The sequence below is a fragment of the Ranitomeya imitator genome, chromosome 5 (genome assembly GCF_032444005.1).
Source record: "Ranitomeya imitator isolate aRanImi1 chromosome 5, aRanImi1.pri, whole genome shotgun sequence".
Taxonomy (NCBI): Eukaryota; Metazoa; Chordata; class Amphibia; order Anura; family Dendrobatidae; genus Ranitomeya; species Ranitomeya imitator.
The window spans coordinates 599,777,629-599,802,840 of record NC_091286.1 but is presented as its reverse complement, the minus strand read 5'-3'; the positions used below and the strand labels follow the sequence as shown (position 1 = coordinate 599,802,840).

General features: G+C 40.5%; 1 protein-coding gene across 3 annotated transcripts in view; it reads right to left on the bottom strand.

Moving 5' to 3' along the window:
• The window catches only part of LOC138638573 (ephrin type-A receptor 3-like), a 523,615-nt gene that overhangs the window by 242,396 nt on the left and 256,007 nt on the right, over positions 1–25,212 (bottom strand). For all 3 annotated transcript variants that reach the window (XM_069727971.1, XM_069727970.1, XM_069727969.1), the window contains 4 exons: positions 20,918–21,073; positions 12,986–13,321; positions 10,245–10,357; positions 9,997–10,159 (listed from right to left, as the gene is read on the bottom strand). In XM_069727971.1, the coding sequence (XP_069584072.1) occupies positions 9,997–10,159; positions 10,245–10,357; positions 12,986–13,321; positions 20,918–21,073 (768 nt within the window). The remainder of the gene's footprint in view (positions 1–9,996; positions 10,160–10,244; positions 10,358–12,985; positions 13,322–20,917; positions 21,074–25,212) is intronic.

Genomic DNA, 25,212 nt, shown 5'->3' with positions numbered 1-25,212 from the left:
CCAACCTGTTCAGCTGCACAGGGGCCCAAGAGGTAAGGGGGCCCATTTACACCTCCAAAGAAGAGCAATTTTGCATTGTTTGAGACTCTTGGGCTGCAAAGGGCCCATATATTGTTCTTGTACAAGGTCTCTTTTCTGTCTTTGCTCACCTGTGTCTTGCTCAACTAAATTATGTTCAGTAACAGTATAGTGATTACACTTGTAAAATAACATTAATTGAGCACTGACGTTTTGTATTCTGTAAATGTGATATACACCCTATCAGCCATAAACCTCAAGAGCATGTTCATATTTTACCTTCATTGCACAGCATTTGGGACAAGGACTGAAATGCCAGGGCTGAATTTCAGTCCAAGTCCAGCATTGCCTATCTAGCATTGATGTTGGTGCTGTGCGTGGCCATTGCTGCTGTGGTTTTGTGCCTGTGGGTCGGTGTGATCTGAAGTCATGGGTACTCAACCTCGCAGGTCACGCGTCCTGTGGGTGCACTGTTGCGAAAACCGTGGTTTGGGCATGACGCCACACCTTTTAGGCTAGGGAAACACTGAAATGTTTGCCGTGACGTGGCAGTGGGCTTCTTACAGTCTGATCAGGATGTTGAGTTTTGTAACGTTTTGCTTAGTGGCGTTAGATCAATGTATGATTTTTGAATGTGTGGTCTATGTTTTTTTGTTCTACATTTCTAACCTACATTAATCTGTTGATTCTTTGGACAGTTTCAGCTGAATATTAAAATAAATACAGTGTATGTTTATTCATGTTGTTTTGGCACTATTACACTTTAGTTAAAAAACATGTTGGTATGCTTCATCTAATAGAGTATATATACTCCTGAATATTCATACAAAAAACAGACAAATACAAATTATAAGGAGTCATTTCCCTTTAGTTAGGAGTGAAAATGTTTGTTCTCAGGGCTGGATTCCCCATATGGCACAAAACAGCCCAATTCTCCGGACTAGAAGCTCATTATAGTGGATGTACTGTAATTGAAGTTTGTCCATTCATCACTAATTCGCCCACAATGTGAATTTTAGAAAAATACTTCCAGTGCTTGACTACTTTTGGGCAATCTTTAGGATTGAAAACGAGATAAATGACATAATAAATAAGTACCGTAATAAACTAATGATATACGAGTAGTTTTCATCCACATTCATGTCTCTACTCCACTATATTTATTATTGGGTCAATTCTGAGTGCTACTAGAGGGTAAAGAATAAAAGAAAGTAATCAGGACGCATCTGATCCAATGATAAAACACTTTAACTGTCTAGCACTTCAGCTTATTACTATGTAACACCCTCTCGGATCTGCTTATTATAGAGCATATTCTGGTATTATCACATTGTCCGACACCTTACATATTACCGTATGTCTCCTTCTAAAGTGAGAACCAACACCACAGAACTGCGCAGGAATTAGGCTACAGGGTTAACATTAGTAAAAACAGGCGAGACCTTGTTGTGTCTGCTAGCATTGTCACAAGATTAAGGAATATACAGGATAATGCAGCCAGCTTCCAGTAATATATATCATTATTTAGTATTGATCCTATCTTTTCTGCCAGCAGTGGAGTCTTTCAGACCATACATAGTCAAAGATACAGTTATTTCCAGGAGTCAGTGTCTATTCAAGAGATTTTGGGATGACTGCAAGCCATGTAGCATCTGTGGTCGCTAGATTTTGGTTGGACCCTTCTGCCAACATGACAAATATCAGATTTGCCAACCACCATGGGACAACTGAAGGGCTCTGAAAATCTCAAACACCTCTCCAAGCCCTGAAAGAGTTGGGAAAGCTCTCAGAAATCTAGTGGAAAGGGGCGCTTCTGTAAGGATTCACCCAAAGAGGGGGCATAGAAGAGATGTGGAGGAGCATAGCCTTAAAAAGAGTCATGGTTATGGGCATTTTTTTTCTGTGAAGCAATTCACTGGTTGCATTTAGTTCTATCCTCGAAGACCATGCCTAAAACTTCCAGTCAGTATAGTGTGCCAAGATATTAAAAGTGGTCCGAAGACTTGTTTTAGATGACCTACCACAGCAAGTCTTAGCACTATGTAAGTTCAGAGAGTGGTAAGAGTTTAAAGAGGTGGTTTGAAACTAATATTGATTTTCATTCTGAACGTTTCTATTATTTTTAATAATATAATTTTTTTTTATTAAGTTTAAATTAAAAAGTCCCTACCCTTCCCTCTTCAAAATCTCTACTGAGCATGCATCAGTTGTCAATTCTGATGTATGTTCAGTACGAGTTCTCTTCTTACTGTGCAATATTCTTCTTAGTGCACAGTGACAGTGCGCTCCCCCGCCAGCTCTAGTTAGAAGTAGTGAGCTGACAAAAGAGGGCACTGTCAGTGCGCATTGTCTGTCAAGGGAGCTCATACTGAGCAAACACCCGACGCAGGGACTAGCCCAGTCCTTGAAATGGAGGTCACTGGACGTCACTGATGATGCTACATTGTAGGGGCATAGACTGTGGCAGTGATCGCAGCCTCTACCCCCGATGATATCCCATTTGAGTATCCCAGCATTCACTGGGTATTCTCAAACCAAGCATCATCAAACCGAAAAAACTGTAGTTTACAGAAAAAGCAGTTAGGTTAGAGAGGGAAATGATTTTTTAATATAATCATATTAGAAAATGTATTATATTATTAAGATAAATAGAGAGACATTTAGGATGAAAATCAGTGTTTGTTTTGGACCCCCCCTTTAAGTATCTCTGTGTATAGATGGTATGTGTTTGCTCATAGGTATGCAATAGACTGTGGATATTCTACACACATTTTACCCTGTTGTAAGCGATGTTAATTGTTCTCCCTGTGTTTGTGGGTGTTTCCTCCAGGTACTTTAATTTCCTCCCACACTCAAAGACATAGCGATAGGGAATTTAGAATGTGACCCTCAACGAGGACAATAATGATGTCTGTAAAGTGCTGTGGAGTATGTTGGCACAATATAAACAACATATGGAGTTATCATTGCATGCTACAAATATTTTAATTACACTATTCGGGAGTTTTTTTTTGCATCTGTTAATTGTATATATGCAGCATTTTTTTGCCAACCCTTTTCATAGAGATATGTGGTTTGTACAGTTATTTTTATTTTTTTTTTACACTTTTCAAGTATTACTATTATTTGACAGTGTTATGTATTAAAAATAATTTCAACCAAAGTCCTTTGAGATTAAATTGCTGATATACATAAAGTGGTTCCATCATATTTCAAATACTAATCTATCTGAGGGCATGGGATATTATTGAGCTAAAAAACAAACAAATGTGACCTTCTTTACCTTTTAGGTACATTCACACATTTGTGTGAATACAGGTGTGCTTCTCGATTTTTTTTTTTTATCGGACAGCACACATCCTGTTCTAATTCTCAACGTTGGATCAGTATATGCCGTGCTCTGAATTTTTTTTGGGATCTGTGAATTTCAAGGATGTGTTAATGGACAAGTGACACTCTGTGGGTCTGAGTGCTGTCTGAAAAAAAATTGGTTAGCACCCGGCCACTGCACATGGATGTCTGTGAATTCACCCTTCCTCTTAGTTCAACATCCCGAGATAAGTGACAGAAGACTTGAAAATAAAACCACTTTACGATACTCTGGTAGGAGACGTATTTGCTATATATGGCTAATACTACATGTGATCATCCAATGGTTGAGATGGGTACTGGAGCTTGTAAGGGGCTTTGTTAACTCGGTCAATACAATATCCCAAGATGCTATTATGAAAAATTTAAATTGTTAAAAAAATATGCGTAAAGGTTGAGACAGCTGTAAACGAAGTCCTGTAATATTCTGAACTTTTATGTAAAAAAGCTATTGTGCGACCATGTCATATAGAAAGGAAAAACGGGACTCACAGGCTTGCGTCTGACAGGAGTAAAATTGTTTTTTCAACATGGAAATACAGAATCAAACTCCAGAAATCTATATATGTCAGCACTCAACATCTGCACCTGACTCCACCTTAACCATAAGTTGTATTATTTGCATTGTTACTGTCTACCATTAAAATGGTTGGGTCTCTCCTAGTCTTCTAATCTTTGTCCGAACTTACATGAATGTCATTATAAAATCATTAAAAGATTATATCTAACCCCCAATAGGTTAGACAAGGCCTATAAAGACCAATAACCCCTGTGTTGGCTCGGTCGAGGGTTGAAAGGAGATGTACCGTATTTTCCGGCACATAAGATGACTTTTTAACCCCTGAAAATCTTCCTAAAAGTCGGGGGTCGTCTTATACACCTGGTGTCGTCTTGTACGCCGGGTGCAGACCAATGTGTACTGTATATGGTGTGTGGGGGGGAGTGGTCCCGATGACGAAGAGAGGGAGCATCTCACAGGAAAGTGTGAGTGGAGTATCCCCCTATTACCTCATTGTAGCAGCATGGGGTCTCTGTGCTGGGGAGCGGCGGCGGCCGCTCCTCTTTGTGCCGCGTGAGACGAGATCTGAATTTGAGCATGTGCCGCCCCCAGCGGCCATTTTCCCGGAGGCCACCGCATCGCAGCAATGGAGCTGCCGGTGCCTCCGGGCTCCGCCCATGTGACCGCCACGCGACCAATCAGAAGCCGCGACGTCATTCCGCAGGTCCTTAAGGCGCTCATTTTGAACAAAGAAGCCTGCCGGACGCCGGTGACTCGCGGTGATGTTCCAGGGGCCGCCGGAGAGGTGAATATAACAATATTTTTTATTTTAATTCTTTATTTTACACCTCCGATACCGATACCCGATACCACAAAAATATCGGATCTCGGTATCGGAATTCCGATACCGCAAGTATCGGCCGATACCCGATACTTGCGGTATCGGAATGCTCAACACTAGTGAGGAGCGAATATACTCATTACTCGAGATTTCCCAAGCACGGTCGGGTGTCCTCCGAGTATTTGTGACTGCTCGGAGATTTAGTTTTCACCACCGCAGCTGAATGATTTACAGCTATTAGCCAGCCTGAGTACATGTGGGGGTTGCCTGGTTGCTAGGGAATCAAGCTGGCTAAGAAATGTAAATCATTCAGCTGAGGTGAGGAAAATTAAATCTCCGAGCACTAAAAAATACTCGGAGGTCACCTGAGCGTGCTCAGTAAATCTCGAGTAATGAGTATATTCGCTCATCACTAATCCCTACACAATTTATCTGAATATATTAAAGCCAAAATGAACAACTCTTTACTTACATATAACAAATTGAATTTTTGGAATGAACAATTTCCCCCCCAATAGGAATTCTGCCACAACTGTTATATATATATTGCTAGTACATATTGTCTTTGTTAATTATAATACTGGAAACTGTTAATTTAAATCCTTTGTTTCTATCTTTTGAATACACAAATAGTTTAGTATGTTATTTAAATTGTTTATTACACTGGTCTACAAAAAAAAAATTTCTGGCATGGACTTTAAGAGCAGTTTTAGACTAATTTGAGGGTGCTGAATTCAAATCTGATCTTATAATTTCTCTATCATATCACGTTTTTGCGCTATAGGTATATAGCCCATTTTCAGGAATTCCATGATAAATATAAGTAGTGTATGAAAAGTGCTGGTTTATACGGCTCACTATGGTAAATTTAGTTTTCATTTAGTCTCTCAATAAATGTGAGAATATCTTTGTTTTCTTTGAACATGCATAATTCCCATTTGTGGTGCGGTTCCACCATTACTCCAAAGCAACATGCCCGCTGCCTTGGGGTCATCCTTGATTCTGACCTTTCATTCACCCCCTACATCCGATCACTGGCTCGCTCTTCTTACCTGCATCTCAGAAACATTTCTAGAATTCGCCCTTTTCTTACTTTCGACTCTGCAAAAACTCTCACTGTCTCACTTATTCATTCTCGTCTGGACTATTGTAACTCTCTACTAATCGGCCTCCCTCTTGCAAAACTCTCCCCGCTCCAATCTGTCCTGAATGCTGCAGCCAGGATCATATTCCTCACCAACCGTTACACCGATGCCTCTACCCTGTGCCAGTCATTACACTGGCTACCCATCCACTCCAGAATCCAGTACAAAACTACTACCCTCATCCACAAAGCACTCCATGGCTCAGCACCACCCTACATCTCCTCCCTGGTATCAGTCTACCACCCTACCCGTGCCCTCCGCTCCGCTAATGACCTCAGGTTAGCATCCTCAATAATCAGAACCTCCCACTCCCGTCTCCAAGACTTTACACGTGCTGCGCCGGTTCTTTGGAATGCACTACCTAGGTTAATACGATTAATCCCCAATCCCCACAGTTTTAAGCGTACCCTAAAAACTCATTTGTTCAGACTGGCCTACCGCCTCAATGCATTAACCTAACGATCCCTGTGTGGCCTATTTATAATAAAAAAAAAAAAAAAAAAGGTTCCTCGCATCATGTTCTCATACACTTTATGCAGTATTAGCCCTCTGTGTCTGTACTGCTACATACTGGTTCATGCAGCTTTACATGAACACCTGAGCCTTACACTATAGCTGGTCCGAATAACTAAAGCAATTGTTACCATCCACCTCTCGTGTCTCCCCTTTTCCTCATAGTCTGTAAGCTTGCGAGCAGGGTCCTCATTCCTCCTGGTATCTGTTTTGAACTGTATTTCTGTTATGCTGTAATGTCTATTGTCTGTACAAGTCCCCTCTATAATTTGTAAAGCGCTGCGGAATATGTTGGCGCTATATAAATAAAAATTATTATTATATTATTATTATAACACCCTTCTTTTCTGTGCTAGTGGGACAGTAGAGCTACAGCAGAGCATTGGGTGAAAACTGAATGGCCTCAGCAACAGAGTTTGGCATCTGGCGATAAGAATGTCATTCACGATCCTTTAGTGGATAGGAAGGACATTGTCTTTCCTCCCTTACACATAAAACTTGGATTGATGAAGCAGTTCGTCAAAGCGCTCAATCACAGTGGAGAATGCTTTAACTATATATGTTCAACTTTTCCTGGTCTTAGTGAAGAGAAGAAAAAGGCTGGAATATTTGATGGACCTCAAAAAAGAACACTTATGAGAGACCCAAATTTTATCACATCAATGAATGAGACAGAAGAAAGAGCTTGGAATGCATTTTGTATTGTGGTGCAGAATTTTCTAGGGAATAAGAAAGCAGACAACTATGAAGAGATTGTGGAAGAGCTACTAATGAGTCTGCGAAATCTTGGATATAGAATGAGTATCAAGATTCACTATTTACACAGCCATGTGGATTTTTTTCAAGAGAACCTTGGGGATGTGAGCGAGGAGCAAGGGGAGCATTTTCATCAGGACATTAAAACAATGGAAGAATCAAGGCCGGAGGGACTCACATATGATGGCTGACTATTGCTGGAGCTTGATGAGAGACAACCCAGAAACTGTACATCACAGATCAGCCAAGAAAAGAAAGTTCAAATAACTGCCATTTGTCATTCATCTGTGTGCCATATATATGTGTTTTTATATTTTGTAGTTTAATTCTGTAAGTATATTTGATTTGCTGTACATAGACTTTGTAATCTTTGTTATTCCTTGATTAACAATATCCAAAACTAGGTGGTGGCCCGATTCTAACGCATTGGGTATTCTAGAATATGTATGTATGTATGTATGTATATAGCAGCCACATAGTATATAGCACAGGCCACATAGTATATAGGAGCCATGTAGTATACAGCAGACAAATACTATATGGCCTGTGCTATATACTGTGTGGCTGCTATATACTGTACATACATACATATTGTAGAATAACCAATGTGTTAATATAGGCCACGTAATATATAACATTGGCCACGCAGTATATAACACAGCCCAAATAGAATATAACACAGCCCGCGAAGTATATAGCAGCCACGCAGTATATAACACAGGTGACGTAGTATATAACACAAGCCAAGCAGTATATAACAGTGGCCATGTAATATATAGCACAGGCCACGCAGTACATAACACAACCTACATAGTATCTAACACTTTCCACATAGTATATAGCAGCCACGCGGTATATAACACAGCCCACGTGGTATATAACACTGTCCATGCGGTATATAACACTGCCCAGCGGTATATAACACTGCGCACGTAGTATATAGCAGCCACGCTGTATATAACACAGCCCACACGGTATATAACGCAGCGCACGCGGTATATAACGCAGCCCACGCGGTATATAACACAGCCAACGCGGTATATAACACTGCCCATGTAGTATATAACACTGGCCACGTAGTATATAGCAGCCACGCTGTATATAACGCCGCCCACACAGTATATAACACAGCCCACATAGTATATAGCAGTGTGGGCACATATCCGTGTTAAAAAAAATAATTAAAATAAAAAATAGTTATATACTCACACGCCGGGGTCCACCGAAGCAGTCTCTATGCGCGCGGCTGCCGCCATCTTCCGTTCCCAGGATGCATTGCAAAATTACCCAGATGACTTAGTGGTATGCATAGGCAGCATCAATAGTAAAAATTTGGGGAACACAGGGTCAATAGCAGCGTTGCTGTGAGTGGAGGGGAGTATGCCGGGCACTGACTGCAGGGGAGTAGGGAGGAGCTACTCGGACTGTGCCCGTAGCTGACTGGTCACGGCAGCCATGATAGGCAGCTAGCGAGACCAATCAGCGACGCAGGATTTCTGTTACGGAAATTGCAGACAGACAGACAGACAGACACATGGAAGTACCCCTTAGACAATTAAATATATAGATGTAGTACCGAAAACCATGTGTTTTTATTATAAAACATTAGGAGTAATTTTCATCAAAAATTGAAAATATCTTGAAATCCTGATGTGATAGCCAAAAACGGAGTTCATATTTGTAATCAGCAGCCAAAACTGACTTAAAATATGTTTTAAAACCTTTTTAGCCAGAAAAATTGCGTTGACCAGTGTTATTCATCTTTGTTTAAAATATACTATTGAAATTAAAGATTCTAAATCTGCACAAGAAAAATGAAAAATATGAAAAATTACATCTGCAGAATGGGAGAAACAGAAAAAGCAACAGCACGTGTGAAAAAGACTTGGGTATACTAATAGATCACAGACTTCACATGAGTCAATAGTGTGAGGCAGCAGCAAAAAAGGTAAACACAGTTCGGGGATACAATAAGAGAAGCATAGAGTTTAGTAATTATCTCCCTCTACTTCTTCTTGGTCAGGCCTCATCTGGAATACTCTGTCCAGTTTTGGTCACCACATTTTAAAAAAGACATAAATAAACTGGAGCAAGTTCAAAGAAGAGCTACCATGATGGTGAGGGGACAGCAAAGTATGTCCTACGAGGAACTGTTCAAGGATCTGTGAACAAGCTTGCAACAAGGAAAGCTAAGGGGAGACTTAATACCTGTCTACAAATATCTGAATGGCTGTCACAGTGTAGAGGGATTAACCTTATTCTCATTTGCACATGGAAACAAGAGAAGCCATGGAATAAAACTTAAAGGGAGGAGAAGGAGATACATATTAGATATTAGGAAAATTTTGACAGTGAGGGTGATCAATGAGTGGAACAGTCTGTCATGAGAGGTGGTGAGTTCTCCTTTAATGGAAGTCTTCAAACAGAACTTGGACAGACACCTGTCTAAATTGATTTAGTGAATCCTGCATTGAGCAGGGGGGATGGACACAATGTCCATGGGGGTCTCTTCCAGCTCTAACATTCTATAATTCAGTGGTATTGATAGACAACGTTATTTGATTAAGCTAGCATATTGGACCACTCTGTTTTGAATGCATCAGATAGATTTCCTCCCTTCCCTTTTCCTTTCTTTAATGTATCATTGTAGTAGGTAGCAGTTATGTTTATTTTTTGTTTACTTTTAAAAATTTAATAAAAATTATTTAAAAAAAAATGGTTAGGTCTCATCAGGGGATTAGATTTTGGCCCCTTCTCTTTTACCACATACCAAGCTCTTGTATTGTTGTAACAAGTAGCTGGCTAATAAACTAATGTACTAAGATCTGTCTCATACATCATAACATATAATTCACCTTCCGTACTTGTTTCCAATTCTATCTCTCCTCCATAAATTCCTTGTCCACCCAGTGTGTGTGCTCGGACTCTGAACACGTAAGTAGTCCCGGGTTTAAGGCCATCGACAGTCATAAAAGTTGATTTTGTTTTCAATATTGTATAATTTTGCTCCTTTTGATTCTGCAGGGAATAACACACAGCAAATACTAATCAGCTTGTATTAATATTTCCAGAAAGGAAATTAACATACGTTTACAGCACTGACCTTCTCATAGTAGATGACTTCATATTCCACCACTGCATCATTAGTCTTTTCTGGTCCTTGGAAAGCCAAAGTGACGCTGTCTTTACTCTTTCGCTCCTTCAGTATTACGTTGACTGACGGAAACATTACAAAGTTTTTTTAAAGGTTAATTATTTTATATGACAACTATTTTATAATTATTGTTTTGGTATTTCCAGATTAAAAAAAAAAAACCTCTAAGATTATTTTTTCTATACTTGTCTAGAATTCTTTTGGCACATGCACCATAGAAAAATCAAGACGAAGAATTAACAGAAATATCAGATAATAAATACAAATATAATTTATTATTAATAATTACTATGCTGGAAAATTGTATGGGAAAATTATGTGACAATAAACAAAACTGGAAACAGATGTAATCATGACCAATAATAAAAATGTACACACTAATGTTATGCTACAAAAAATAAAACTGCTGTTATTTTATATCTAGAAAATTATTAAGCAGGATCTGTATAATTTACATTTAAAGAAAGGAAATCTGTCAGCACAAAATGACTGGCATAGGCGCTCGGTGCACACTTGACCGAGCAAGTCAGGGCAATTTTCCATCAATTTTTCGATCTGTCTCCTCCTTACTCTTCCTTGACTGACAGTTCTGACTTCATAGGAGCCAGAAGAGGACATAAAGCTAGAAACCATGTAGGTGGGAAGGGGCATTGAGCTGCTTGGCCACACCAATGGTGACCTGATTGCCTGAAACTGACTTGAATATGATGGCATATAAATGCCCAAATCATAAGAAACAATTGTATTTAAAGAGAACCATCATAATACTTGCAACCCTGATGCAGCTACAATTCATAATTCATAAATCAAGATTTCATCTGTTATTCCTCCTGAAAATGTGTGAAAAATGTGACCATTTTCTTTGTCAAAGGGGTATATTTCTATTTAGTCTGACATAGTCAGCACTGATTGGACAGTATCAGAGCATGTAAGACACTAGTGGCGCCCAATTTTCAATATATTCATAAATTTAGGAGGAACAGCACAATGTAAAGTAGAATTCCAAGTAAAGTTGCTTAGGAATCATTACTTTGTGAATGAAATGTTTTGGTGATTGATATGGGCAATAATTTTTTGTCTATTCTTTATGTATCACGTATCAAGCAGAATGATGTGAACATTTTGAAGAAACCAAAAATTGGCCCAATTTTCTTTCTTGAACTGAGAACATATCACCTAATCTCTGTGGATCCAGTAGTTGAAAATGGCAAAGTTTCAGGTGGGCACATATTTTTCCCCAGTGGCTGCTGTAGGAGACGTGGTATTATATAGGGCCCTATTAAATGAATAAAGGAAACTGTCGCTTGGACCATACAGCCAATATGGGTAGGATGAATCAGAACAGTGCTGTCCAATTGGAGCCAGAGATGTTATTTTCCTGAAAAGATCCAATATTTCAGAGAAAACCTAGCTTAACAATCAGGCTCTAGGAAGAGATGAGACTAGTACTGGGCCACCCTGACCAGTTTCTCCTTCCTTTGCTCCAGGTGATTGACAGGTCTCTCCCACATGTGTACATCAAGAGATACCTGGAGTTGTGTGGTAAGAAGTCATCCGTGGGCAACACTGGACTAGTCTCATCACTACCTACTGTCTCCATCTTGATCTTTTTAGAAGCACTTTCAACATTTTATTTTCCTTTGTACTTACAATTGCTCATTTTGCCTTTCTACCCAGATAATTCTTCTGTTTTCCATTAGGTCTATGACATCACATGATTAAAACTGACTAGCTGAATCTTTCTAAGCTCTATGTAGAAACATGGTCTATTTTCCCTATATGAGTGATAAGTCACTGCAAAAGTCTGTAGCTGGGGTGGATGAGCAACTGGGTCAGGAGTTGAAGATGGGAATGATAAATGCAGGGAAAAGAAACCTCCTGTTTCTATATAAAGCAGAGAAAAGAGAAGAATTAAGTGGTTAGAAAGGCAAAATGAGCAATTGTAAGTGCACAGTGCTATATAATGTGATGACTGCAATATATTACAGGGAACCTGTCACCAGTCTTGTCATGTGTCATCAAAGACTATCATCTTATTCAGCGTCTGTGCTGCATTCCATAAATGGTTATATAACCCCCTGACTCCCTCTGTATTCTCCCCAAAAACCTTTTAAAGTTCTCCAGCTCTGTATGCTAATCCTCTCAGGACGGTCCATGGAGCGTCCATTTGGGGCTCTCTATCCCTCCTCCCAGCAGAGGCTCGGCGTCCTCCTGCTTATGAAGGAACCATGGACTTCTAACCAAAGATGATTGCCCATGGCATACAACCATTACAATATCTTACATTAATTAAATACATACCCTTTACTAGTGTAATCTCGTGTTTTTCAGTTCAATGGAAATATGTCCATGAACATCACTGTGTGTTTTCTACACGGCATAAAATGTACTCAATATGTAAAACAGAAAACAAAGTGATGCCGGGTACACAGATCTACTTGGTATCGATCTTGATCTTTGTTTGAAGAAGGTCAAGCTCATGACAATCGTGAGCCATGGCAACTTTAATTCTCTGGATGTTTTTACAATTTAAAAAAAACTATTATTTTCAGCAAATAAATACTTTTGAAACCCTCAAGCCCCTACAATGTCCACCAATGACATGCATTGAGATCTAACAAACCTATGCTTTATCAATAGTAATTTGCACAAAGCCATATCCATTTGTAAGTTAAAGGAAGATTTCTCACCTACTTGACTTGTGGTAATATTGACAGAAATAAATTGCTTAGGTCCAGAACTTAGCTCAGAGACCCCATTCAAAGCCTCGATATCAAACGTATAGTTGGTGTAAGGAAGCAGATCTGTGATGAGCACGCGAGGGTGGGACAAACCAAACTGTCTTGGTATATAATGGATCCCACTTCCACATGGATTACATTTCTGTCCTTCTAGTTGGCATCTTCTGCAGTGGATGTTATATGTGACATCCTTCCGACCTCCTGAATCCTCTGGGGGGCTCCACTCCATAATGACGGATGTCTCATTGACAGTCGATACTGGATTATGTGGAGCAGATGGTGGACCTTAAAGAAGATAAGGAGATAGTGACATTTAACAAGGGAAAGTGAATTGGAGAGAAGCACACCTGTCCAAGATCCCATCAGTTTCAGTAGAGTAGATAACCTTTAAGAGACAGGCGCTATTTATCATAACCAGGCTTTTAAAGGGACACCATTAATCATTTCCTGATAGAAACATAGATTTTATGACAGCTTCTGCTAGAAAACTCAACCTCTGTCCCATTCATTCCAGTATACCAAACCTCTTGAGCAATTTATCTTCCTGTCACGAAAGTGATCTAAAGGTTCCGCTATCAGAGGCCTTCTAGCATGCGAGTCTATCAGGTTTCTGACAAAGGACACTCCCTTGTTCAAGCACTCTGGAATGGCGCCAAGCAAGAGCGTACCCAGTGTAATCTGAACGATTGCCAATGGTCTATTCTCTGAATGCCAGAAGTGATTCATTTTCAAAGGAGCTTGTAAACAAAGTCTTGAAAGGGTGCGGGAACGTAAGGAAAAGTTAGCAAATTATTAATGACAAAAACAAAAGCTGAACTAAATTGATCGATGTTGTCTGCAACAGATCGTCATCCGAATACAACATCATACTGAAGATGCATCATTGTCACCGCGCCAAAGGAAAATGAGCTCCTGTTCTAAAGATTTATCATTTATTATTATTTAAGAAAATGTACATTGCCCTTTGAAACATTTTAGGTCAGATGCAGCTCTATGCATCCAAGATGCTATCATTTTGCAATAATTTACTAAAATCTTGAAATATTTATTATTCTTTTTAAGTAATTTTTGTTATATTTTATGCAAAGTGTATATTTTTAGACCATAATGATTGCGCTTTGCTTCTGTGATAGATGGCCGGTGCTATATCACGTGCTACCAATGCTGGAGATGCCTAAATGTGTTATTCTCTGTTTCATACGCTTGCAATTTAGTAAAATCAGAGAGAAGATATGCACTTGATTTTACATGCCCCATACGTTAATACTAGCGGCGAATTTGAGTAATTAATTTGTAGCATGATCACAAGGTGTGATAATTAATGTGCATGTATATCACGTGTAACACCACCAGGGATTCTGTGCAATTTTCCAATATTTGGAATTATTTATATGGAAAGTATCAGACAAAACAGACAATCAATTGGAGCAGAATTGATGCAGAAACTCGCCCACTCACAAGCACTAAATATATATAATGTCAGGATGTCAGTCTTAATAAGCATAGCGGACAATGGAGCAGATCATGCAGAAAATGCATGCTATATTTTCTAGACTGTCCGCCTAAAGATAACTCTGATCTGATCTACTTAGTAGGAGGATTTTCAAGAAAAGTGAAATGAGGCGGGATGAGGCTGACATTATGGAATTCAATATTCAATTTATTTTCCAACAATCAGTTGGGGACTAATATTAATCTGTTGCCTATGATCCCTAGCATGATCTTTGCTATGGACTTCTATGTACGTACCCCAGCCATATAGATGCAGAGGCTTTATCATATGCAGTATTAGGCCGATTTCACACACCCTTATATTTCTGGTACTGGAAAAAAACAGTACCAGAGATACACCAGTGTCTGTGTGTCCTGTGTGCCGCATCAGCACCTTTCGTACCGACGCTTGAGAAGCAGCAATACAGTAAGCGCTGTTTCCCGGTGCCGGGTGCTGAAGACGGCTCTCATCATTCTCCCCCCGCTCTGTTGGTGATCAGCGTAAGCAGTGGAGTAGGATGAGAGTTATATTCAACTGATAACAGCGACAACAAGTGGTGGCTGATGAGACTATTACTCTTGTTGCTTTTTATTTTTGTTTTACAGGAGATGTTGGCTTCAATGGAATGTGAGTCAGGTGAGTATAATTGTGTTGAGGTGAACATATGGATTCTATGGGGTTAACATTAGGATTCTGTGGGGTGAACATTGGGATTCTATGGGGTGAATATGGGGATTCTATGGGGTGAACATGGGGATTTTATGGGGGGACATGCAGCACATGGGGAGGCTATGGGGGTGACATAATGCACATGGGGAGGCTATGGGGGTGTCATGCTGCACACAGGGAGGCTATAGGGGTGTCATGCTGCACATGGGGAAGATATGGGGGTGACATGCTGCATATGGGGAGGCTATGGTAAGGCTGTATGCTGTCATGGAATATATGGGGAGGCTGTGTGGGGCTCAATCAGTATATGGGGAGGCTGTGTGGGGCCTCATTCAGTATGTGGAGAGACTGTGGGGCTCATGCTGTATATGGAGAGGCTGTGTGGGGCTCATGCAGTTTATGGGGAGGCTGTGTGGGGCTCATGCTGTACATGGGGAGGCTTTTTGGGGCTCATGCTGTACATGAGGAGGCTGTGTGGGGCTCATGCAGTATATAGGGAGGCTGTGTGGGGCCCATGCCGTATATAGGGAGGCTGTGTGGGGCTCATGCCGTATATAGGGAGGCTGTGTGGGCTCATGCCATATATAGGGAGGCTGTGTGGGGCTCATGCTGTATATAGGGAGGCTGTGTGGGGCTCATGCTGTACATGGGGAGGCTTTTTGGGGCTCATGCTGTACATGAGGAGGCTGTGTGGGGCTCATGCAGTATATAGGGAGGCTGTGTGGGGCTCATGCCGTATATAGGGAGGCTGTGTGGGGCTCATGCTCTATATAGGTAGGCTGTGTGGGGCTCATGCAGTATATAGGGAGGCTGTGTGGGGCTCATGCCGTATATAGGGAGGCTGTGTGGGGCTCATGCCGTATATAGGGAGGCTGTGTGGGGCTCATGCAGTATATAGGGAGGCTGTGTGGGGCTCATGCTCTATATAGGAAGGCTGTGTGGGGCTCATGCCGTATATAGGGAGGCTTGAGGGGCTCATGCCGTATATAGAGATGCTGTGTGGGGCTCATGCAGTATATGGGGAGGCTGTGTGGGGCTCATGCAGTATATATAGGGAGGCTGTGTGAGGCTCATGCTGTAAATGGGGAGGCTGTGTGGAGCTCATGCCATATATAGGGAGGCTGTGTGGGGCTCATGCCGTATATAGGGAGGCTGTGTGGGGCTCATGCTGTATATAGGGAGGCTGTGTGGGGCTCATGCCGTATATAGGGAGGCTGTGTGGGGCTCATGCCGTATATAGGGAGGCTGTGTGGGGCTCATGCTCTATATAGGAAGGCTGTGTGGGGCTCATGCCATATATAGGGAGGCTTGAGGGGCCCATGCCGTATATAGGGAGGCTGTGTGGGGCTCATGCAGTATATGGGGAGGCTGTGTGGGGCTCATGCTCTATATAGGGAGGCTGTGTGGGGCTCATGCTGTATATGGGGAGGCTGTGTGGGGCTCATGCAGTATATGGGGAGGCTGTGTGGGGCTCATGCTCTATATAGGGAGGCTGTGTGGGGCTCATGCTGTATATGGGGAGGCTGTGTGGGGCTCATGCAGTATATGGGGAGGCTGTGTGGAGCTCATGCCATATATAGGGAGGCTGTGTGGGGATCATGCAGCATGTGTAGTAGGCTGTGTGAGGCTCATGCTGTATATAAGGGGCTGTGGGGGTACAAAGATATATAGGGGGTGTCAGCATGCTTAATTATGCTCAATATTAAGTGATACAATTAATATTAATAAATTAATATTGAATAGAATTAATTTCAAGCTATTAGTTCGGCCCTCCACAACAGTCATGATCTCTCATGTGGCCCCTCAGGAAAATGAATTGTCCACCTTTGTACTAGGGGCTTACTGACTTTCTGTGAGCTTAGTGACTCTCCTGCAACAGTTGATATTGGCTGATAAAAAGATCTATCGACCCCCATTCTGGCTAGCATTTATCAATGAGAAGTGAGGTGGTCTTGCATCTCTTCACTTACTGTCAGTGGGATTTTGGCCGTAATGAGGAATTAAACAACTTCTTTTGTGGAGACAGAGGCAGGTCATACTTCTGTGACCCACACCTATCAGACATTTATGGCCTGTCCTATGATAGAACCACTTTTAATAAATATTATGGGGTGAAGAGGGAGGCTGGAATATATAGTCCTTATATTTCATTTTGGGGTAATAATTGTGATATATATATATATACATATATATCTATATATATATATATATATATATATATGTCCTGTGCTTGTATCTCAGATAACTTGCTGTGATTTCTGAAATACATGCACAACGTGAAAACTCTGAAGCCTGATGTTGTATAAAAACTAGATGCCATAAATGTCCAATAGGTGCAGGTTCCTCATTAAAAACTCCAACTTGTTGGGGTGACTCCAGAGAGATGGAGAGCAATCCTGTAAACTGCAATTGAGAGAGTTAGTCACATTCATGAGCAACTCTTTAACTCATATTTGGGGGTTAAGGAACCATATTCTCCTGAATATACCAAAAATATCCTAGAACTGCTTTCTGAACTAGGTTCACTTTACAGCCATGCAGTTTAGGGTCTTACGCTCATAAAGATAGATATGGCCGCCATGTTACAGAGTATTTCCAACAGTGGAGTCTATTGGACCACCTTGATGTCGGTCCTATGGGACTATCAAACTGGAGTCATCTGCTGTAAAGTTAGAAAAAGAAGCATAGTAATAGTCCTTAGAGAGTAAGCTCCCTGTCTGTATGGCACAAGAGACCCATTTCAGGCGTGATATATATATGTATAGCTGCATATAAGTGAGAAGCACAGCTGCTGAGCATTAATGCCTGGGAGCGTACATGCATTTATATCACTTTTAACTTGCTCTTTATGATGCATCGTTGAGTTATTATCATCTTGCATTACGAAACAAAGGGCTGAGCAGATGGAAGAGGCTAAGCTCCATCTGATGGATTGTACCATTAAGTTTCGCAAACACTACATGATTAGTACTTTAATATACAATTCCTGAGTGTGCCTTTAATATACCACGTTCAACAACGCGAAAACCTGTCTGCCATTACTACACACTTGTGCTTTATGTAGAGTTGTCGTACATCACTTTACTTGCGTAGGGCCACTATCTCCCATAAAGCCTGGTAATTGCTGCTGGCTTATTCAGTCACTTATCATTATAGGGCAGTTCAAATGTGACATGTCGGATATGGAATAAAATAGTAGTTTCATCTGGGAAAATCATCTATCTCTAGATAATAATAGACAATATAGTAGAGGATGGAAATTTGGAAAAACATCTGGCACAGAGAATAGCATGTACACGAGGCCCTACTTTGGCCAAAGCAAGCGATCAGTGGACGGGTAGTGGTGTAAATCATGTTCCGTATTGATGGCCAAAGTTTTAAGAGATTTCATATCTTGAGACCACATACTACGATACTGAGAGGACAAAAATGGTGCAGTGATTTGAAAGAGGATCTACAAGCTCCATGGCATGTCTGTTTTAGTAAACGCTTACCCCTGACAGTAATAATGATGAAGCCTATATTCATATAACACTGTTGACAAGAGAGAAAAGAAATCGGCACTCAACACGTCAATGAAAATAGAGTCCCTTATTCCATATTTCAGGACATGGACAGGGTATGCAGGCGGTTCAGAGGGGTGCAAGGAGGAGAGTGTGGACGACGGCTGTTTTACGCTATTCCAATACTTCTACGGATCACCTGGACCCTTAGAAGCGTTGGAATACTTCTAAACAGACATCATCCACACTCTCCTCCTTACACCCCTCTGAACCTCCTGCATACCCTGACCACGTCCTGAAATATGGAATAAAGGACTCTATTTTCATTGACGTAGTGAGTGCCGATTTCTTTTTTTTCTTGTCATTAGTGTTTTACGATTGCTTAAAGCTGAGCACAATACACCAGTCGACAAGCCACCTATAGCTCATGAATCTGACTGTTACATATATGTATGAATACTGAAGTCAGTAGTGCCATGGTAGTCGTTCTTTTTTCTAATTTCATACAATTTTAGGTGGTGCCATTCTTCTGATATTCCTCCAGGAAATTTCTGAATAAGCTAACAACTGGGTGTTACCATTTACCTTTGTCAAATAGGTGTGTTCCTACACAGTCCAGACTGATTGGACAGAGTCATAGTGGAATAATGGAATAACAGAGGAATTGAACATTGCACAACCGTAAGAAAAAATCTACATTGTTATTACATGGAAGGTACAATTAATTGGTAAAACAGATATGTCAGGAGCTGACAGGTCTTCTTTAAAGCCAGCATTAATAGTGTATTAGCTTTAAGGTGTGCATTATTTAATATTAGAGCTTGTACCAGGTGACTGACCTTTATGGGTAGGACTTCATGACATATAGGGTTAGTAGATGCTTTGAAAATGGGGTAATAATAAGGCTTTTCAGTTTGAGTGATCATCCTTTAGTTTCACTACCATTGATTTTCAACTGTAATGAACAACTCTGCAGTTCAAGAATCCTCCACTTGCTCTCCACAAGAGCCTCTGATATTCACTATAGCTGTATTCATTTTTAATAGTATTCACTCTTTTGGGTAGAGGATTTTACAAATGCCAGGCACTGAGAACAATTCAACCGAATAGTTTTAGGGTAGGGAAATTGGGCAAGTATTTGGTAACACTGGATGTTACTACACAAGATATTTGTTGACCAAACTTTCTCATGACCGGCTCATACACATGCACACTTGGCTCAACATAATAAGCTAGTCTTCATGAAAGGGAGAGAAGATGTCTGTGCTATACACCTCTAATTGTGGTTTGACTCCTCTGAGAACAAAAGGATGGGATATGTTTAAGTCCAACTGGCTGATCTTTCTATCTCCTAATATCGACCTTTCAGGAAGACTTAGGGAGCCACCATACTCAATAGATGCATGGATGGTCAAAATCATTAGGCACAGCCAAAAATAATCTAATGTGTATATCCAGCTTACTAATTAAGCTCTACTGTACTTCACGGGATATACGCTATCATATGGTGTTCAGCTATAACTGTAATTCAACAAGCGACTTTTAAAGAGAATGCACCAAATGTTTTTATTTTACCCATTAACAATATATATTTAAATATGTTTTTTGTTTTCAATTTTTTTTATTCTTTTTTTCTCTGCCATGTTGCCTCATTTGATTTATAACAGTGTCCTGAACATTAACATTAGCAATTTTCTTGTCTGGGAGGGTATTCTGGGCATGCTCTGTAACATGTACAGAGGTCATTTTACGGGGGAAAGAAGGAAAGACTGAACTTTTGTCCATTGTGTTACCCATTTTCACCTTTATATTTTCCAATACTGCTATCTAGTAATAATAAGATTACTTACTCCCTTTTGTACACAGAACAAGCTGAAAAGTAATATCTCCAAAATAAAAATATGAGCTGATTGTTAGGGTTCAATTGACAGTCTAAAAACTTCAATATTTAATTGAAGGCAAAGAAAACATTTTTAAATTTTTTTTTATACATTTACCATAAAAGCTTAACCAGTATTTGCTGTGGTTATATCCTGGTGGAGAAGTCAGATGACTTCGAAACGCATTGATGATAAAACCACATAAAGTCTATGTTGTCTCTTGGATTATTTTCTTGAATCTCCATCACCAGGGCAGAGGACCCACTTAAGTTGTTTCTCTCCTGGCAAAGTATTTTTCTAAAAACTTTTGGAAAAAAAAACCAAAAACACAACTTACGTGAACAAGGCATTGACTTGGGGTCCATTTCTGCCCTGTAGAAGCTTTTTTCACAAGTGCACTCAGCAGAACTGTGATGCAGGGAGAAGCTGTGGGGTGGGCACGGTGTACAAATGGCATCCGTCAGTAAAGCCTTATAATACCCTGGAAGGCAGGCTGGAAGACAGAAAAAAAAACCACAGGAGTCAAATTGTAGACTCGGTCAAAATCAGCGGAAGACAGGTTTAAATGACAGTTCAGAAAATCTATTCCCCCATGCAGTAATCTGGCATTGATAGACACATGAAGTGAAATAGTCCATGTAAGCATTGGTAGAGTCTGGTGACGACCCCCTGCATTTTTTGGAGTCAATTCTGAGGGAACAGATGTGCAAATGTTTAATGAACTGCATGAATTACACTGAATACATTCATTGGTTCTATTGAAAAGCAACATGAATTTCGCCTTGTGGAACATGATGAAGACTTTGGCACATGGTCTCTCTGAATATTATCTGCCAGTAGGAAAGAATTATCCCATCCAGTCATCCAGTCTCAGTAGACGTAGAGTAGATATTGAAGATGAGCTTCATATGGAAACCATTAGCAGTTTGAGGAGCCAGCCTTTTTTCAGCAGTGAATAAGATTATCAGAAAATAGAATATTTGCATGGATAAATATTAATCAGCTTGGCAAAAGTGAACATAATTAGTTCCTTCTATTGATGCATGATTTATATTGGACTACACCAATCCTTGCAGTCAACATACTTATGTTGGGTCTACACAGCACAATCCATGCCATTAAACGACTGCCGATGGGCTACGTAGGAGCTGATAAGTGGTCATTTACTTATCTTTTTAGACAGAATGATCATCAATAACATAGTTCTGTGCTTATAGATTATCACTGTTTCAGCAGCATATCACCTCTTTACATGGGGCAATGTGCTGCTGAGATTGAGGACTTTTAAGCCAGTTTATAAATCATCACTCCTGACGAACGAGTCCCTTTTAGACTGGACAGTTCCCAAAGCATTGGCTTGCCTAAATGGTTCATTACTCTTTCCAACCAACTTTGTCCTAGAGATTGATAATTCAAGGTCTGGTGCCTTCTGTCTACGTGGAAATGAGTTTTCATTAATATCTCACTTAACGCAAGAACAATTTGCAAAATGTTTACAGGACTGAGCTTCATACAACATTTTTTTAAACCCATAGCATGGAAGTAAAGGTAATAATGTAGCATTCAATACAAAATCTTCAGTTTTACTCAAATTAGTAGATGCAAAAATGAATACACCCCACATTAAAAACTACTATATCTAGTAATTTCCCTGATTTTTAGAGACTGTGCCAAGTATTTTAGGCATGGAATTAACAAGTTGGCGACAAATTCAAACATCTACCTTTCCATTCTTCAAGAACGACTTCTTTTACTACCTGGATGCGCGATGGAGAGTGATGCTCTAATTGTCTCTTCAGAATGCAAGATAGGTGGGTTCAGATCAAGACACATACTTGGCCTTGTCCTTCTCCAGAAATGCAACTGATGTGTATTTTGGATCATTGTCATGTTGGGAAAAATGCATGTCTACCAAGTGCATGGAGTAATTTCCCAGAGGAGCATTGCAGCTTTAAGTCTCCTCACCTCGACATGCTTAAAATGTCACTCTCTGAAAGGAGAAAAGATACTTCTTGGATCCTGGAGTAACGGTGTCATCTTCCTTCATTATAGAGCAGTACATCTGTGAATTCATGATGCCACGAATGAAAAATAGCTCCCCAACACCAGGCGCACCCATGCAGACCCCCATAAAGACACTGCCACCACCATGTTTCACTGTAGGCGCCATGCATTATTCCTTCTACTCTTCACCTTTTCAATACCATACAGTTTTGAAGTCATCATTTCAACAAAAATGTATTTTGGCTTCATCGCTCCAGAATATAGAGTCCCAGTAGTCTTCATATTTTTCAGCTTGGGCCCTGGCAAATCGTAGGCAAGCTTTTGTGTGCATGGGCTTTTGGAGAGGCTTCCTTCATGGATGACAACCATGCATGCCATTCCTCTCCAGTGTACGCCATATTGTGTGATGGAAACAATCACCCAGGTTGTATTCTCTACCTCTTTAGCTAATTGCAGTCACCCTGTATGTCAATTTTCTTCAACCCTTCTCATCAGAAGATGCTCCTGTTTAGGTGTTAACCTCCTTGATCGGCCTGGATGTCTTTGCGAGATGGTTGCAGTTTAATTTTTGCTAAATTTTATTCTCCCTTTTGAAATAGTATTCTGACTGATAAATAAAGCTTTGCTGATCTTGTGGCTTTTCCCTTTCTTGTGTAAAGAAATAACTTTCTTTTTTAGTTCTTGAGACATTTCTTTGCCATATTGTGCAGTTTCTCACAGCATGAAATGGGAAGTGGTTTGCTTTGTTAAGTAACACCCTTTAGGGTGCAGCCAAATGGTCATCTAAATTGAACAAGATCACATTGAACGGCGTTTAGGGGCTGCGTCCCCACATGATGTTTTTTTCTTGACATGAGAATAAAGTACTAAAGATTTTATGAAGAGACGCCTGGTGCTGGAACTTCTTTTCCTTTTTGCTGTTGCTATTGAGTGGTATCCAGCCACTTGCTCCTGACACCTGTGTTCATTTGGAATTCAGTGAGGCACCACTAATCCCTTTCCCTGTTCCCTGTATGATGTCTTCTTGAAGGTTTCTATGGTAGGCGAGAGTCTTATGTGTTGGGGTTGAGAGTTCCAGAGTATGGGGGAAGCACGGGAGAAGTCTTGGATGTGGTTGTGGGAAGAAGCGGTAAGAGGAGAGTAGAGAAAGAGATCTTGTGAGGATTGAAGGTTGCGTGTAGGTAAGTACCAGTAGACCATGTCACAGATATATGGAGGAGACAGGTTGTGGATGGCTTGGTATGTCATTGTGAGGGTTTGGAAATGGAGTCTCTGGATGATAGGAAGTCAGTGAAGGGCATGGCATAGGGGAGAGGCTGGGGAGTAGAGGGGAGACAGGTGGATTAGTCGGGCAGCAGAGTGTAGGATGGATTGGAGTGGTGCCAGAATGCTAGAGGGGAGCCATTCATACTCTCTCACAGAGAAAATATGCAGCATAAATTGACCGAAGCTCCACATTTGATATCTACAACATATGCATTCCTTCTTTCGATATCAAAACAGATATCATGTGTGGCAATTTCATAGCATATGATGGGTTTGGCTGTGAATGTCGCACCATATGCGTCCGGTGTGGATATATCCATAGACTTCTAATGCATTCTGCCAACCATTCACGTGAATCAGTCAGAAAATAAATCATGGCATGTTCCATAATATTCCGTGTTGTAGAGGAAGATAACCCCTTAATATGTCAGCACACCGAGCACCATATGGTGACATGCAAAGTGCCTTAGGCTGAGGGACTCCATGTGTCTCCATATGGCCCCCTGAGACCCAGACGGAGGAAATCAGCAATGTGTTTGCAAATCTCCTGTTAGTTCACAGCATGACACCCAACTTTCTAATGGTTTTACTGATTTACACTACTTTTGAGAACATCATGTATTTGCAGCTTTGCTGTGAATAGAAGGGGACACCATCACAGATCAGATCTAAGGTAACAATGTTGTCTCCTGTATGTACGGTACATTCCCAGCTGTCAGAAATATCCTCCTCCCTAAAATGATTGCACAAATCGCAGTGGAAAAAGAGAACACATTACTTTAATGTCTTATCAGCTATCACTTTAGGCCCTCTCCATCCTAAAATATAGCTCAATCGAGCTTCATAAATAATTCATAGTCCATGTTGTTATTCCTTTTATTTCCTTCTATTTACGTATCATATTTCTATCAATTATACTTCTAGCTGATAAGCAGATGTAATAGAGCTGACTTTGTCATTGGCTCCCTGAGGCTGCATTGCTCATACATTATGAGTTGGCATGAGATTACCTGTGTCCTGGCAGAGATAACACCGCCAAATGACAAATTCTGCTCTGCTGCATTGTTAATCAATTTTCACCTGTTTTGCAGATTGTTATTTTGACTTTTTTGAATGCACTTTATAATGGTGCTAGTCCAAGCTTTCAAAAAAATCCTTTACAATGGGCGTTCATTCCCGAATTAAAAACTAAGCAGTTGCGGTCTTTTGTTTATTTCATTGTTTAGAGAGAAGCGGCTCATAGATGAGTTGTCCTATATTACAGCCCTGACACATGACTCCTTAGATACAGGAAAACGGCATCAATAATACATTGTCTCCTTCTGCTTCAATTCACTGCAAATCAAGGACATGTTTTTGCTG